Raw genomic sequence first — 12,507 nt, 5'->3', positions numbered from 1 at the left:
TAAAAAACGTAATTAAAGTATAGAAATTTGCTGATCTACAAGCTCACAAAAATCCCAAATGAATGGGTTTCGGCTGTTTGACATTGTAGCAACAAATAAGCCCCCAAAATGGCAGTAACAATAGTAACCTTACGAACCTTTGCGTCATGTCATAATAGGTGAAAATCTCACAACTCATTGCAACACGAGTACACAACGCATTGTGAGCTTGTAGATGAGCGATTTTCAGTGAAGAGGTCAGTGTAGAGGGGGAAAAAATAGGCCACCAAGTACAGTACATACCCCTGGGGGACCCCGATCAATAAAGTAAAACATATATATAGAGGTATAAGTGGTTAACTGACTGGAGCACCTGCATCAGTGAACATCAAGCAATAAGCAGTGTTTGGAATCAGCAGCACGAAAAGACTGCCCCCGTTAACAGGAATGAGGTATGGTCTCTGAACTGGATTCTCATTACCTAAGTAATTAAATGTTACATAATGCAATCTGTTCATGAGTTATGGGGGATTTTTTCACCTTTTTTTCTTTCTGGGGGTTGTTGTCGAGTACAAAAGGTGCCGGGGAAGTACAATTTCACAGGTGAGAGCTCCCTCGTGTTTGCTTAACTACGGGCAGATGGTGGCGGAACAGACGGCGAATACAGAATGACATTATAGCAGGCAGCTCCCCCGTCGCGTTCAAATCCCATTTTGCAAAGCAGGACAGCACTGTGTTCTGCATGCGGACAGCGAAGGGGAAGATACAGCTGAAAAGCTCCAGCAGGCTTTGAATTTACGTTCAAATAAAGGTTCGAAAATAAACTAATGAAATAAAATTGGGTATAGCTGGCTGCAGTAATAGCAGTGTTAATAACAGTATGCTAAGGTTGGCAGGGAATATCACTTCAAACACTAGCCATGTTTTGTATGGAGAATATATGTTGCTGCCTTCAGGAAGGAGATACATACAATAAGGTCAAACTGAAGAGGTCCTTTGTCCATCAGACGACATTGAGGCTTAATCAGGAGATTAGGCTAGGGGTAGGCTGAGTGGTGGACATTGCTCTTGTCTTTGTCTTTATGTATGTATTTTTGTTTTACTTTTTTGTGTCATGTCAAATGTGTGTACTGTTTATGTGTTGCATACATGGCTGCTGGGTCGCAAGACAAATTTCAGTGTGAACTGACAATAAAGTATTATCGTATCGTATCGTTAACGGTTTCTTAATGTTGGGTCCGGGGACCACCAGCGGTCCAAATGGACCCTATACGGTCCTTTGACTCCAAGAGTGTACAAATGGAACCAACCGTTCGGTTCCATTTGTACACTCTCAGAGTTAAATTAACATTAAGGACCCCCAGTTCAATATGCATTAGGCCACAGACCCCCATTTGAAACCACTTTTCATCTCTGGGACCCCAGCCTACGCTGTAAAATCCTCAGTCTACACTGTAAAGTGTCACTCTGAGAGTGTTTTTACACTCTCAGAGTTACAGACCCATAAAGGTCTATCACGCTGCGATACCCGCACCTGACAGTGCATTAAGCCACCCCCACAAAGAGTATGAAGTAAAAGAAAAATGGCTGCCGTGTACTGTATATACATGTACCCTATATGTATAGCCTATGTACTGTATGTAAAAAAGCTAATAGAATACGCACGGTTGAGGTGCTGAGTTGGAAAGTAACATAATAAACCTGCACACTCATCTGCTCCAACGTAATTTATTGACAACGTTTCGAGCCAAGGCTCTTCATTGGGTCACACTCGAGATGTGTGTATCTCACCCACTTAAATAGACACCCACAGGTCATGGTATCAATCAGTGGGTGGAACACAACAGGGTAATCAGGTCAAAAAATCAAATAGATACAGTGTTCTGCATACCCACAAAACAACAGTGGACACAAATGGACAGCATGATTAATAAAATCTATAGAAAACAGAATTTAAATAGAATTTAAATATTCAGGTAACTTAATCTTTGGAATCAAGAGTTATAAATGGTAACATTATGAAAAGCAGTTGATTGGAAAGTGCTTGTTCATTCCTTTGGGAGACATACAGTCTGTAGTGTAGTGTTTATGGTGTACTGTATGTAGGCCTACCGTATATGGTCAATTGAAGTACAATGCATTGAAATATTTAGCTTATATAGTTACATTTTAGCAGCAACGTAAAACTCAATTTATTGACTTTTTAAAAACTGTCACGTCCTTCTGCTCCTCCATTTCCTACGTCATTTGTTTTGACCTGTAAACATTTATATTAGTCATTTATTAATGGCTTATAATGTGTTCTTTTTATGGGATCATTTAACGTCTCATTTGTGGATTGTGAGCACATTTTTATTTTTAGCGGCGCTAGCCGCTCTACCTTTAGGTATAGAGCGGTAGCCCTCTATACCTGGCTTTTGCGTCAACGTTCTGATTGGTCAGACACGTCAACAAAGTGATTGGTCAAGCTTCACGTGACACGTGGCTATAAACACATTATAAACACTTATTGATGACAAAATGTATCAAAGGCGCCGCTACCTTCACACAGGTGTGATTTTTTATTTTAGTGGCGGCATGCAAATCAAAGGTACTATTTGGTGCAGTAAAGATGAAGACGACATCAATGGCGATGATGATGATGATGATGATGATGATGACAATGATGACGTATCCATTTACAGTATATAAGGCATCTCTTAACAAACAATGTCAGCAATGGGAAGAATTTGATCATTCCCTCTTGTATCTCCATAATCACGCTTTTTGTGACGCACAAACGTACACATTTAACCAATGAAAAGTATTTGAAAGAGTATGAAAAGAGCTTGTTACTATAAATAATAATTACACTGGATCAATTGATTGGGAAACAGGTTCTATTTTTACATTTCCTGAAAAGTAACCGTTATGGATTTATGACGTTTCCACCAACAGTCATCTTCATAATCATCTATCATCTTCAATTCTCTCTCTCTCTCTGGATCATCAGGCTTGAAGCACAAACAGGAAACTCAGATGAGTGACAGCGGCCAGACACACGTAGACGGTCAATGGTCAGACCCAGGGATCAGCCTGGGGAACAAGCCAGTGGGCTCAGGAAGTAGTAGCATGGTCGTCAGCCCCCGACAGAGAGGAAACCCCATTCTGAAGTTCGTACGGAGCGTCCCGTGGGAGTTCGGCGACGTCGTACCGGACTACGTCATGGGACAGACGACGTGTGCCCTCTTCCTCAGCCTCAGGTACCACAACCTCAACCCCAACTACATCCACGAGCGCCTCAAACAGCTGGGACGCGGCTTCACTCTGCGAGTGCTACTGGTTCAGGTGGACGTGAAGGACCCCCACCACTCGCTGAAGGAGCTCGCCTGCATCTGCATCATGGCCGACTGCACTCTCATCTTGGCCTGGAGCCCGGAGGAGGCGGGACGCTACCTGGAGACGTACAAGTCCTACGAGAAGAAGCCCGCTGATCTCCTGAAGGAACATGTGGAGAAAGACTATTTGTCCACGGTGACTGACTGCCTGACTACTGTGAGGTCCATCAACAAGACCGATGCCATTACGCTCCTGTCTACCTTCTCTTCTGTAGAGGGGATCGTCAGCGCTTCTAAAGAAGACCTGGGCCTCTGTCCAGGCTTAGGACCGCAAAAAGCCAGATGTCTGTACGACGTGCTCCACCAGCCCTTCCTCAAGTCTAAGAAGAAAGACTGCTGAACTTTAGCACCTTATGCTGGCTTAGTTTTTTTTAAAGTTAGCATTCAGTCTAGTGCAAGCCGACGGACTGATTCTGAGCTTGTAGAATCAGTGATTCAGAACAGTGGTTCTCAAACGTGCAGACCACCATTTGAAATTATGATGTGTCATGGACACCCAATTAGAGAAGATTTGTGTCTTCTCTAATTGGTAAAAAATGCTCACAACTTCAACTTTTCAAGATATTTATATATGTATATATATAGGATATATAGATGCTCTTAGCTTTTCTGTATTCAAAATTTGGATTTCAAAATGTTCAGAATATACCTGATGTACAGTCTCACAACTCGTCGCAGTCGCATTGTGACTTGTGAGCTTGTTGATCGGTTATTTTCAAATACGCCCTAGAACCCCCTCATTCCCCTTCTCATTAAGAAGCTGTTCTAGCTGCAAATATTACACACATATCACATTGACTATTTCCAAGGCCTGTGCTATCCACTCAATTACATATTTTATAACTATATGAATTAAAAATGTTTGCCGCCATGGATAATATTAAAATTGTCTTTACCGTATAGTTAAAAAATAATGTGTGAAGGTCCTTAGACACCGCGTTTATTTTGAGTGATTATTTTTGCATTAATTTAAACTGCTGTTTGTGTCATGAGGACATCCACACAGAAGGTGAATATTACCTGGCGATAAAGCAAAGTAATTACTTTTTTTAATTGAGGCCTATTTTCCACTGCGAATAAAACTGCGACTGTATGAAGCATCACCAATGTAATAGTTTGTGACACTCCCGGTGTGTAAAGACCTTGCCCCCACATATGCAGTATGTTTTTTGCACAAATATGTACACAATATACAAAAAGACTTTCTGTGACTTTCTTGTTTGTTTGTTTATGCTTTTTTTTTCTTTTTCCTTTAGGCCTATTTCTTTGCTGAAATGACATGGTCAGAGCTGATAATGTTGGACTTGCAAATGAAAAGAGTCTGTCTGTCCGTCCCTTAGAGAGGTTGCTATGATGGCTGTACAATCCATCCACACACACACACACACACACACACACACACACACACACACACACACACACACACACACACACACACACACACACACACACACACACACACACACACACACACACACACACACACACACACACACACACACACACACACACACACACACACACACACACACCTCATTAGAAATATGACCTTGCATTATTGATGACATGATGAGAGAAAGGAAAAGCAAAGACAGACGGTGTAACCAATGTCCAAAACTGTTACTTTTCAGGATTCAAATTAAAAAAGCAGATCTACAAGCTCGAGCCTGTGGATCTGCTACTTTTGATGCTTTTGTGTGACACTGTAGTATGATCAAGTAGGGCTTTAATTTACGCAACGAAATGAAAAGGTGCTGCACAGGTTGCAACTGTTGGCAGGAGGGCGTACCGATCGTCATTTCATGCCCCCTTTGGGAGGAATTACTTTTGAAACCCAAAGAGTTTATTAGAGGAAATGAATGGGGGGCCTCGGCGATGCCATGCCGGAATTATGGCGCTGCTTTCTTCTCTGCCTGACAATGACTCATCACTCTGACTGTAATCGTGGATATAAATGCAAATTGCACGCCCGCATACCTCATTTTATTTCTGTTCAGCTACTCTAACCCATTAAAACCGGAAAAGCATCTGTCGTTTTAGATTGTAGCTATAGTAACATAAGTCTTTCAGAAAACTCTTAGGATTTAGAATAGCGGTTCTCAAAAATAGCAGATACAAGCCAGCTCGCAGTGCGGCACGATGCAAGCTTATAAGTACATCTGCTATTTTTGAACATTTCTGAAAAACTTTGAATAATTTTAACACAAAACTTCTCTCCTGGGGATCCCTGGCACAAAAGACTTTCAGATGTGGGGGTCCGTGGCCAAATACATATAATTTTGGGGGTCCTTGGCGCAAAAAAGTTTGAGAACCACTGATTTAGAAGACATTCTGTAGAATCGGCCTCAGGTCTTAATGGGCTAATGCAGTAAGATGGCATCGTTGGGTTCATTTTACATGATATAAAAAAGGAGACAAATGTGAAGCGATGCTCGGTGAACACATTAACAGTATGTCTGTTCCCACCGTATACTGTATGATTGCTTGAATTCATCAGGTGGGCCTAAAATATTCAACAGCAGGCCATAATACTGAAGCATATATTAGAGGTGTTCGTTAAGGAGGGCTGGCTGCATTAGCAGGAAGAGGTCGCTGGTATAAATCCTACGCCAGTAAATATTAAGAGTGGGAGTGGTGGGGTAAATGGAGGGTCATTACTGACATGACAAATTCAGGAGTGTAGATTTGCTTGCTTACTGCAGTGGTTCTCAAAGTGGGGTCCAGGGACCCCCAGGGGTCCTTGAGGAGTTACGGGTCTGTAACTCTGAGCGCGTACAAATAGAACCAATTGGATTTGGTTTGATTTGTACGCTTTCTGAGTTAGCGTTTTATAATATAGATTGGGGCCCCAGATATAGAAAATTATATCAATTAGGGGTCCTTGGCCTAATGCATAACAAACTGGGTTTGAGAATCACTGGCTTACTGTACTTATTTGTGTGTATGTATGTACGTGCGTGCGTGCGTGCGTGCGTGCGTGCGTGCGTGCGTGCGTGCGTACACCCCTGTCAGGGGGTTTCTGGAGATATTATACGATTCCCCCGGTCTTTGTGCACAAATGGTTGTGTACTGCCTGCTCTCACCGACCATTCTGTTTCTCCGCTGAAGCCGTGATCAACTGGCGACCAGACTGACAGGCCATAGGACTCAAATCTTTGATCAACTTCGCAAAATGTGGAAGGGAAAACATATTAATGGCGTGAATAACTGGAAGCAATGCCTGTCGATCGCGGACAGCCACAAGAACAGTTGGATACACAATCATAATGATTATCCCATTTTTAAATGAACGTTACATTTTATATTTAACATAAATAACTACAAATAAATTGGCACTTATAATTCCAATGGTTTGTAAGATTAGCCACGGACAGACAAACGGACAGAACCATTTAGTAGACACCTTGCCTCTTACAGTACGTCAGTGGTTCTCAAAGTGGGGTCTGGGACCCCCAGGGGATAATTGAGGGGATTCAAGGGGGTCCCCAGCTAAATGATTGATAGTTAGGAACCAAATGGACCCTTACAGGTCTGTAACTGAGAGTTTACAAATGGAACCATTCGTTAGCTATTCATGTCCAGCTGTTCTTTTTCTATGACATCTTGAATTAACTGATAATACGCTGCATATCCAATATCACAGGTGCTAGGCATTATAACTTTAATTTAATAGTGGATGAGATGAGGGACATAAATGGGTAAAAAGGGTAAGTGTACGCATCAGAAAAGTACATTTGCATTCACTTTATCCAGAGCTATACTTACAATTGTCATTCAACAGAACATTAGAATGCTTATAGTTAACTAGAAGTTCAGGCTGCTACGCGGCCCTCACACCTACGTCGCACCGCCGATCTCACTAATATGCATATTATGGAGATCTCTGTATCTGTCAGTCATTGTCCCTTTTATGCCCATATATGGAGATCCCTGATGTCATCAGTATATGCCCATACTAATATGTGCATGCTGATAAGCCCATATGTGGAGATCTCTGTATCCATCAGTGCTTGTCCCTTTTATGACGATATATGGAGATCCCTGATGTCATCAGTGTATGCTCATATGGGCATGCCCTCTTTTTGTGCACATACATGGAGCTGACTGATTGGTGTGCTGATGCCATAATGACACATTGAGGTACACTCCTTATTTGGGCGTAGCTGCATAGGGAACTCCTTATATGGTTATGGCTGAGTCATGGTGACATGAGCATGACGTCAGAGGTCCGCCCGCCGGCCCGCTGGCTGGTCCTCCCATAAGCCAATTTTAATATAGGATTAAACTCAGAGGAGTCCATTGGGTTAGAACCCAATAAACTCTTCGGCGCTACAGTAAACCAAAACTTTGTGACTTCACCGTCTGGCCAGGGCCACAGTTAATGCAGCCCCCAGGCCGTCCGTTCTCTAGTTCTTATATATACTCTGTGGTTCTCTCAGGACATCATTTCCTGTGTTGTCCTCAGAGCACCTCCCTGGTGGACAGCCATGGTCATGTGATTATGGGAGCATATCTCTGTGTCCTCCTGCCCTACAACACGTCTGAGCGGCTGCTCCTGCTGAGGCCTGAAAACATTTTATCTGCTCTGTACACACACGCACGCACGCACAGTTTGTGGAAACTCAAACAAAATGACAAAAAGTTTAAAAATAAATAAAAATGAAGAGGAAATATCTCCCAAGATACCAGTCATTATGTAGTTTACAGTACTACAGTATTACAGCATGGCTCGTAGAGGTCTAGAAGAGTCAGTCTGTCTGTCGGCTAATCTCCGAAACCGATCAGCACTGCATGTCTTGTGCATGCTGCCTGTATAGGCTAAGGAGATACATCCCAGAATATTTCTTTTTCAGATATTGTGAATAATGTGTTCATTTATTTCACATTGTGTGAATTCATAATCTCAGATCCATCATCCTGCCGTCGCTGCATATTTGGCAAAGACTGGCGTCATCAATATGGCATCGCCATTATATTATATTATATTGACATCAGAGATCCACATGGAACCGTGCAATTATTCATTCATTCATTTGTTTGTTTTTAAGCCTTTTCTTGTCAAGACATTATGATGTATTTGGTTGCTGACCCCCATCTGAAAATATTTGAGCTTGTAGATCTTCTATTCTCAAATAGCTGATGTATAGGGTTAAGGTGGTTACACTTATTTTGATGTTTTATTAACTGATTTTGTTGGGGACAGCCTGGAACCCCCTCAAGGACTCCTTGGGGTCCCCGGACCCCACTTTGAGAATCACTGCTGTAAGAGGCATAATATCTTAATGGTTTGTCTGTCTGTGGCTAATCTTCCAAACTGTCACTGCTGGTAGGCCAAGGAAGTACTTCCATGCATGTTTAAAGTCTTTAAATGGGGCTCATTGGTGGTCAGATCAAGCTGAACATTTTCCCAAATATGGGGTCATACGTCAAAGATACGTCATAGATATGTCATAGGTGACTAAAGACATAGACTGGCCATGAACTTAGCTAACTGGACAGGGACAGAGCTACTGAACACAACGGTCCTGCTCGGAAAGACTTTGATGCAACATTATTCTTTGGATGCCCTTCAAACTCAATTTGTGCACATTTCCCTTGTTTACCTCATTTATTGAAGAAAAGAACCTGCAGATAGGTGATAAGTGAGAATTTGTCTGTATTGTTGTTATTGTTGAGTTTCCTCTATAGGACATGAGAGAACTGTTGGTGCTTGTTGGCCTGCTAATCAATTTAAATTTGTAGCCAAAAGCTGTACATCTGCTGAGAATAATCTGGCGAGCTAGAGCCGTTTGCAGATCTGTTAACATTTGCACATTCATCTTCAGGGAGAGTTCATTGTTTTGATGGTGTAGTACTGGCCAGATTTTACAATATCCAACAATATCTCTAATTATTTACATGTGGCAGCTGCAGACTGTTAGTATTCATCATTTCACAAACAAATAGGTGACGAAATACCTTGCTGAAAGATTAAGTTGGCTTTGTGTTAATTTGGCCTAATTGTTTATTTGCATATTTTCATTATTAAGAAGTTGGTAATTTCATCTGTTCATAACTTGCTGAATCTACAAAGCTGTTGTTTTTCCACTGATTACAGTATTATTTTGTAGAGCACAGACAGTGCAGACAGTATTCCCACGTGGCGAGCATATGTTAAATTAATTTGTCTTGGATTATTGTTGTAGCCAAAGCTGTGTACAAATTTCTCTTGTGAGAAAAGATGAGTGGACACGGCTTATCTTCAGAAAAGGGACTCAATACTGGTCTAATATGTCAAGAACTTTATGTGTGTGATGGTTCTGAGGAGGCTTGGTTTGAATGTAAGACCTCGCAGTGCGTTCACTGTGAGTTTGAGCCCCATAACCAGGAGCATCTGAAGAACCATGAGAAGGTTCAGGCATGGCCTGGCCATGTCCCCCATTGTGACAACTGCAAGGGAGGTAATGGAAGCTTGGACAATGACAAACGGCATACATCTGTGGGCTGCTGCCACAACTGTACGGTGAGCTTGTGCCAAGACTGTCAGAAAGGTACCCACAGTGGAGATAAAGAAAAGAAACACCGGCTCACCTCGTATCCTTCGCCAGAGAAACCCGCTGAGGTCGACTCGGCACCACCCTCTTCCGCTCAAGCAGCCGATGAGACCAAAGCTCGGGGAGAAAAACTGTTGGAGCATGTGTCCAGTTTTCTCCTGGTCGACGAGAAGGACGAAATGCAGATAAGGGATGAAGCAGCGTTCCTGAAGAAACTGAACTGTGAGCCTGACCAATTGCTGAAGGTGGTGTCCATCTTTGGCAACACAGGAGAAGGCAAGTCCCACACCCTGAACCACACGTTCTTCATGGGCAGGGAGGTGTTCAAGACCTCGCCGACACAAGAGTCTTGCACAGTTGGGGTGTGGGCCGCATTTGACCCTCTCCACAAAGTGGTGGTCATTGATACAGAGGGTCTGCAGGGGAACAGCTCCAAACAGGGCCAGAGGACTCGCATCTTACTCAAGATACTCGCAATTTCTGATCTTATCATCTACCGCACGTACACCGACCGCCTCCATGACGACCTCTTTAAGTTCCTTGGTGACGCGTCTCATGCCTACCTGAAGCACTTCCCTGTGTCCACCCTCGGCCCTGCGGTGATCATCTTTCATGAAACGGTCCACACCAAGCTACTTGGTTCAGATAATCCATCTGAGTCAGTGGTTCGGCTACTATTGGAGCGCTTTAAGAAGCTTGGTCATTTCCCAAAGGCCTTTAGTTCTGTTCAGTACCAGGGTACACAAACCATCAGCCCTCCCACTGACTTCTGTGGCCTGCGGAACAACCTAGAGCAGCTCCTGGACAACATCGCTACCCGCTCCCCTCGCACCCCTGGTGTCATCTTCGAAGTCCTTCAGGCCCTGAGTGAGCGCTTCAATGGGGAGATCGCAGATGGCCTTGTAGCCCGCAGTTGCTTCTTCCCTGATGAGTATTTCACTTGTTCAAGCGTTTGCCTCAGTTGTGGTGCTGGCTGCCAGAACAGCACGAACCACTTAGAGGAAGGAATATGCCACAACACCAAGCAGCGCTGCCACTACTCTGCACAGCATGACAATTGCATTTACACTTGCAAGGCTTGCTATGAAAAAGGAAAGGACGTTGTGGTGGTATCCAAGACCTCAGCCTCCTGTGACTCTCCATGGATGGGCCTCGCCAAGTATGCCTGGTCTGGGTATGTAGTTGAATGTCCAAACTGTGGAGTGATCTATCGAAGCCGTCAGTTCTGGTATGGAAACCAAGACCCTGTGGAGACAGCCGTCCGCACTGAGATCCAGCACATATGGCCAGGGTTTAATGGCTTCTTGAAGGACAATAACAATGCAGCGCAGCGTCTTTTGGATGAAGTCAACTTTGTGGCCCAGTCTGTATCGGAGATCAGTGTAAAGCCAGCCAAGGCCGTAACCTCCTGGCTGACGGATCAGATCGCCCCGGCTTACTGGAAACCCAACTCCCTCATCTTGGTGTGCCATAAGTGTGATGCAGTCTTCCAGGGCAATGACACTAAGCATCACTGCCGGGCGTGCGGGGAGGGCTTTTGCGATGGCTGCTCTTCTAAAGCCACGCCCATCCCTGAGAAAGGGTGGGGTCTGGGCCCTGTTAGAATCTGTGATGTCTGCTTTGAGCAGAGAGCTTCACAGGCAGAACTTCTGGAGGTTAAGCTTAAGAAAGAGGAGGGTGGAACGCTGGCGAGGCGGGTTGGAGAAGCAGTGACCAACACGTTAGGGGCTGTGGTCACTGCTATTGACGTCCCCCTTGGCCTGGTGAAGGACGCTGCCCGTCCGGCATACTGGGTGCCTGACCAGGATATCCTGTGCTGCCACAACTGCCAACGCAACTTCAGTGCCGTGCTGTCCAAGCACCACTGTCGCGCCTGCGGGCAAGGCGTGTGTGATGACTGCTCCCCGGACCGTCGAGCAGTTCCTTCGTGGGGCTGGGACCACCCTGTAAGGGTGTGCACTAGCTGTAACCAGAAACCTGAAGACCTTTAAAAAGGAACAGCCTTCCACTTTCCCCAGAGCACCAGTGAGAACCACTCACTCAGCCCAAAATCAAGCTCAAATGGTATTTTGCAGGTACTGTATCTAACTTCTGTAATCGTGTATTTTCAACTGAAAAAGGATAGGGAGGCAGGACATTTAACGGAGAGCTGCACGCATCTCTGCCAGTCACAGCGATGGGGATGGGGTTTTGAATTCAAATGGCTTTTGGGAATCGCTGATTTGAATGGGGTCTAATAATGGCATGACTTCCATGGATCTCGGGTGTCATGTGTCCATTCTATGTCAATACTATGGTGTCAGTCAACTCCATGTTTACACAAGGTTTCAGCCCAATCCAACTTCAACTGACTTCCAGTATATAATTTACGTTCTAAAAGTACAAGCAAATTTAATAAATCACTTTCTTTTTTTCATTTTGCACTGATCAGTCCAGCAGTTTGCAAAATTATCCCCGGACAAACACACACACACACACGCACCGTTCGAAACCACTCACCTCTGGAAAAAAAAAACGTTGTTTTGCACAATAATGACTGAGGATGTTTTTTTTTCTGTTTATATATTTTTTGTCGTCATGCCAATTACCCCTCCCCACATGTGCTATGTGTTTTTCCA

The 12,507-nt window shown here is 43.9% G+C and overlaps 2 protein-coding genes across 2 annotated transcripts; both read left to right on the top strand.

Moving 5' to 3' along the window:
• Positions 1–2,997: 2,997 nt before the first annotated feature.
• Positions 2,998–3,696, top strand: LOC311054127 (DNA excision repair protein ERCC-1-like; the record flags this gene model as incomplete). Its single annotated transcript, XM_084070007.1, has 1 exon — positions 2,998–3,696. One exon carries the CDS (start codon positions 2,998–3,000, stop codon positions 3,694–3,696), a length of 699 nt encoding a protein of 232 aa, XP_083926133.1.
• Positions 3,697–9,576: 5,880 nt separating this feature from the next.
• On the top strand, positions 9,577–11,880 carry LOC311057879 (zinc finger FYVE domain-containing protein 1-like; the record flags this gene model as incomplete). The annotated part of the gene is made up of 1 exon (XM_084075012.1): positions 9,577–11,880. The coding sequence occupies one exon, from the start codon at positions 9,577–9,579 to the stop codon at positions 11,878–11,880; it is 2,304 nt and encodes a 767-aa protein (XP_083931138.1).
• Positions 11,881–12,507: the final 627 nt, after the last annotated feature.

Source organism: Gymnoscopelus microlampas, assembly GCF_963454915.1.
Source record: "Gymnoscopelus microlampas genome assembly, chromosome: 2".
Taxonomy (NCBI): domain Eukaryota; kingdom Metazoa; phylum Chordata; class Actinopteri; order Myctophiformes; family Myctophidae; genus Gymnoscopelus; species Gymnoscopelus microlampas.
This window is presented reverse-complemented; position numbering and strand designations above follow the sequence as displayed.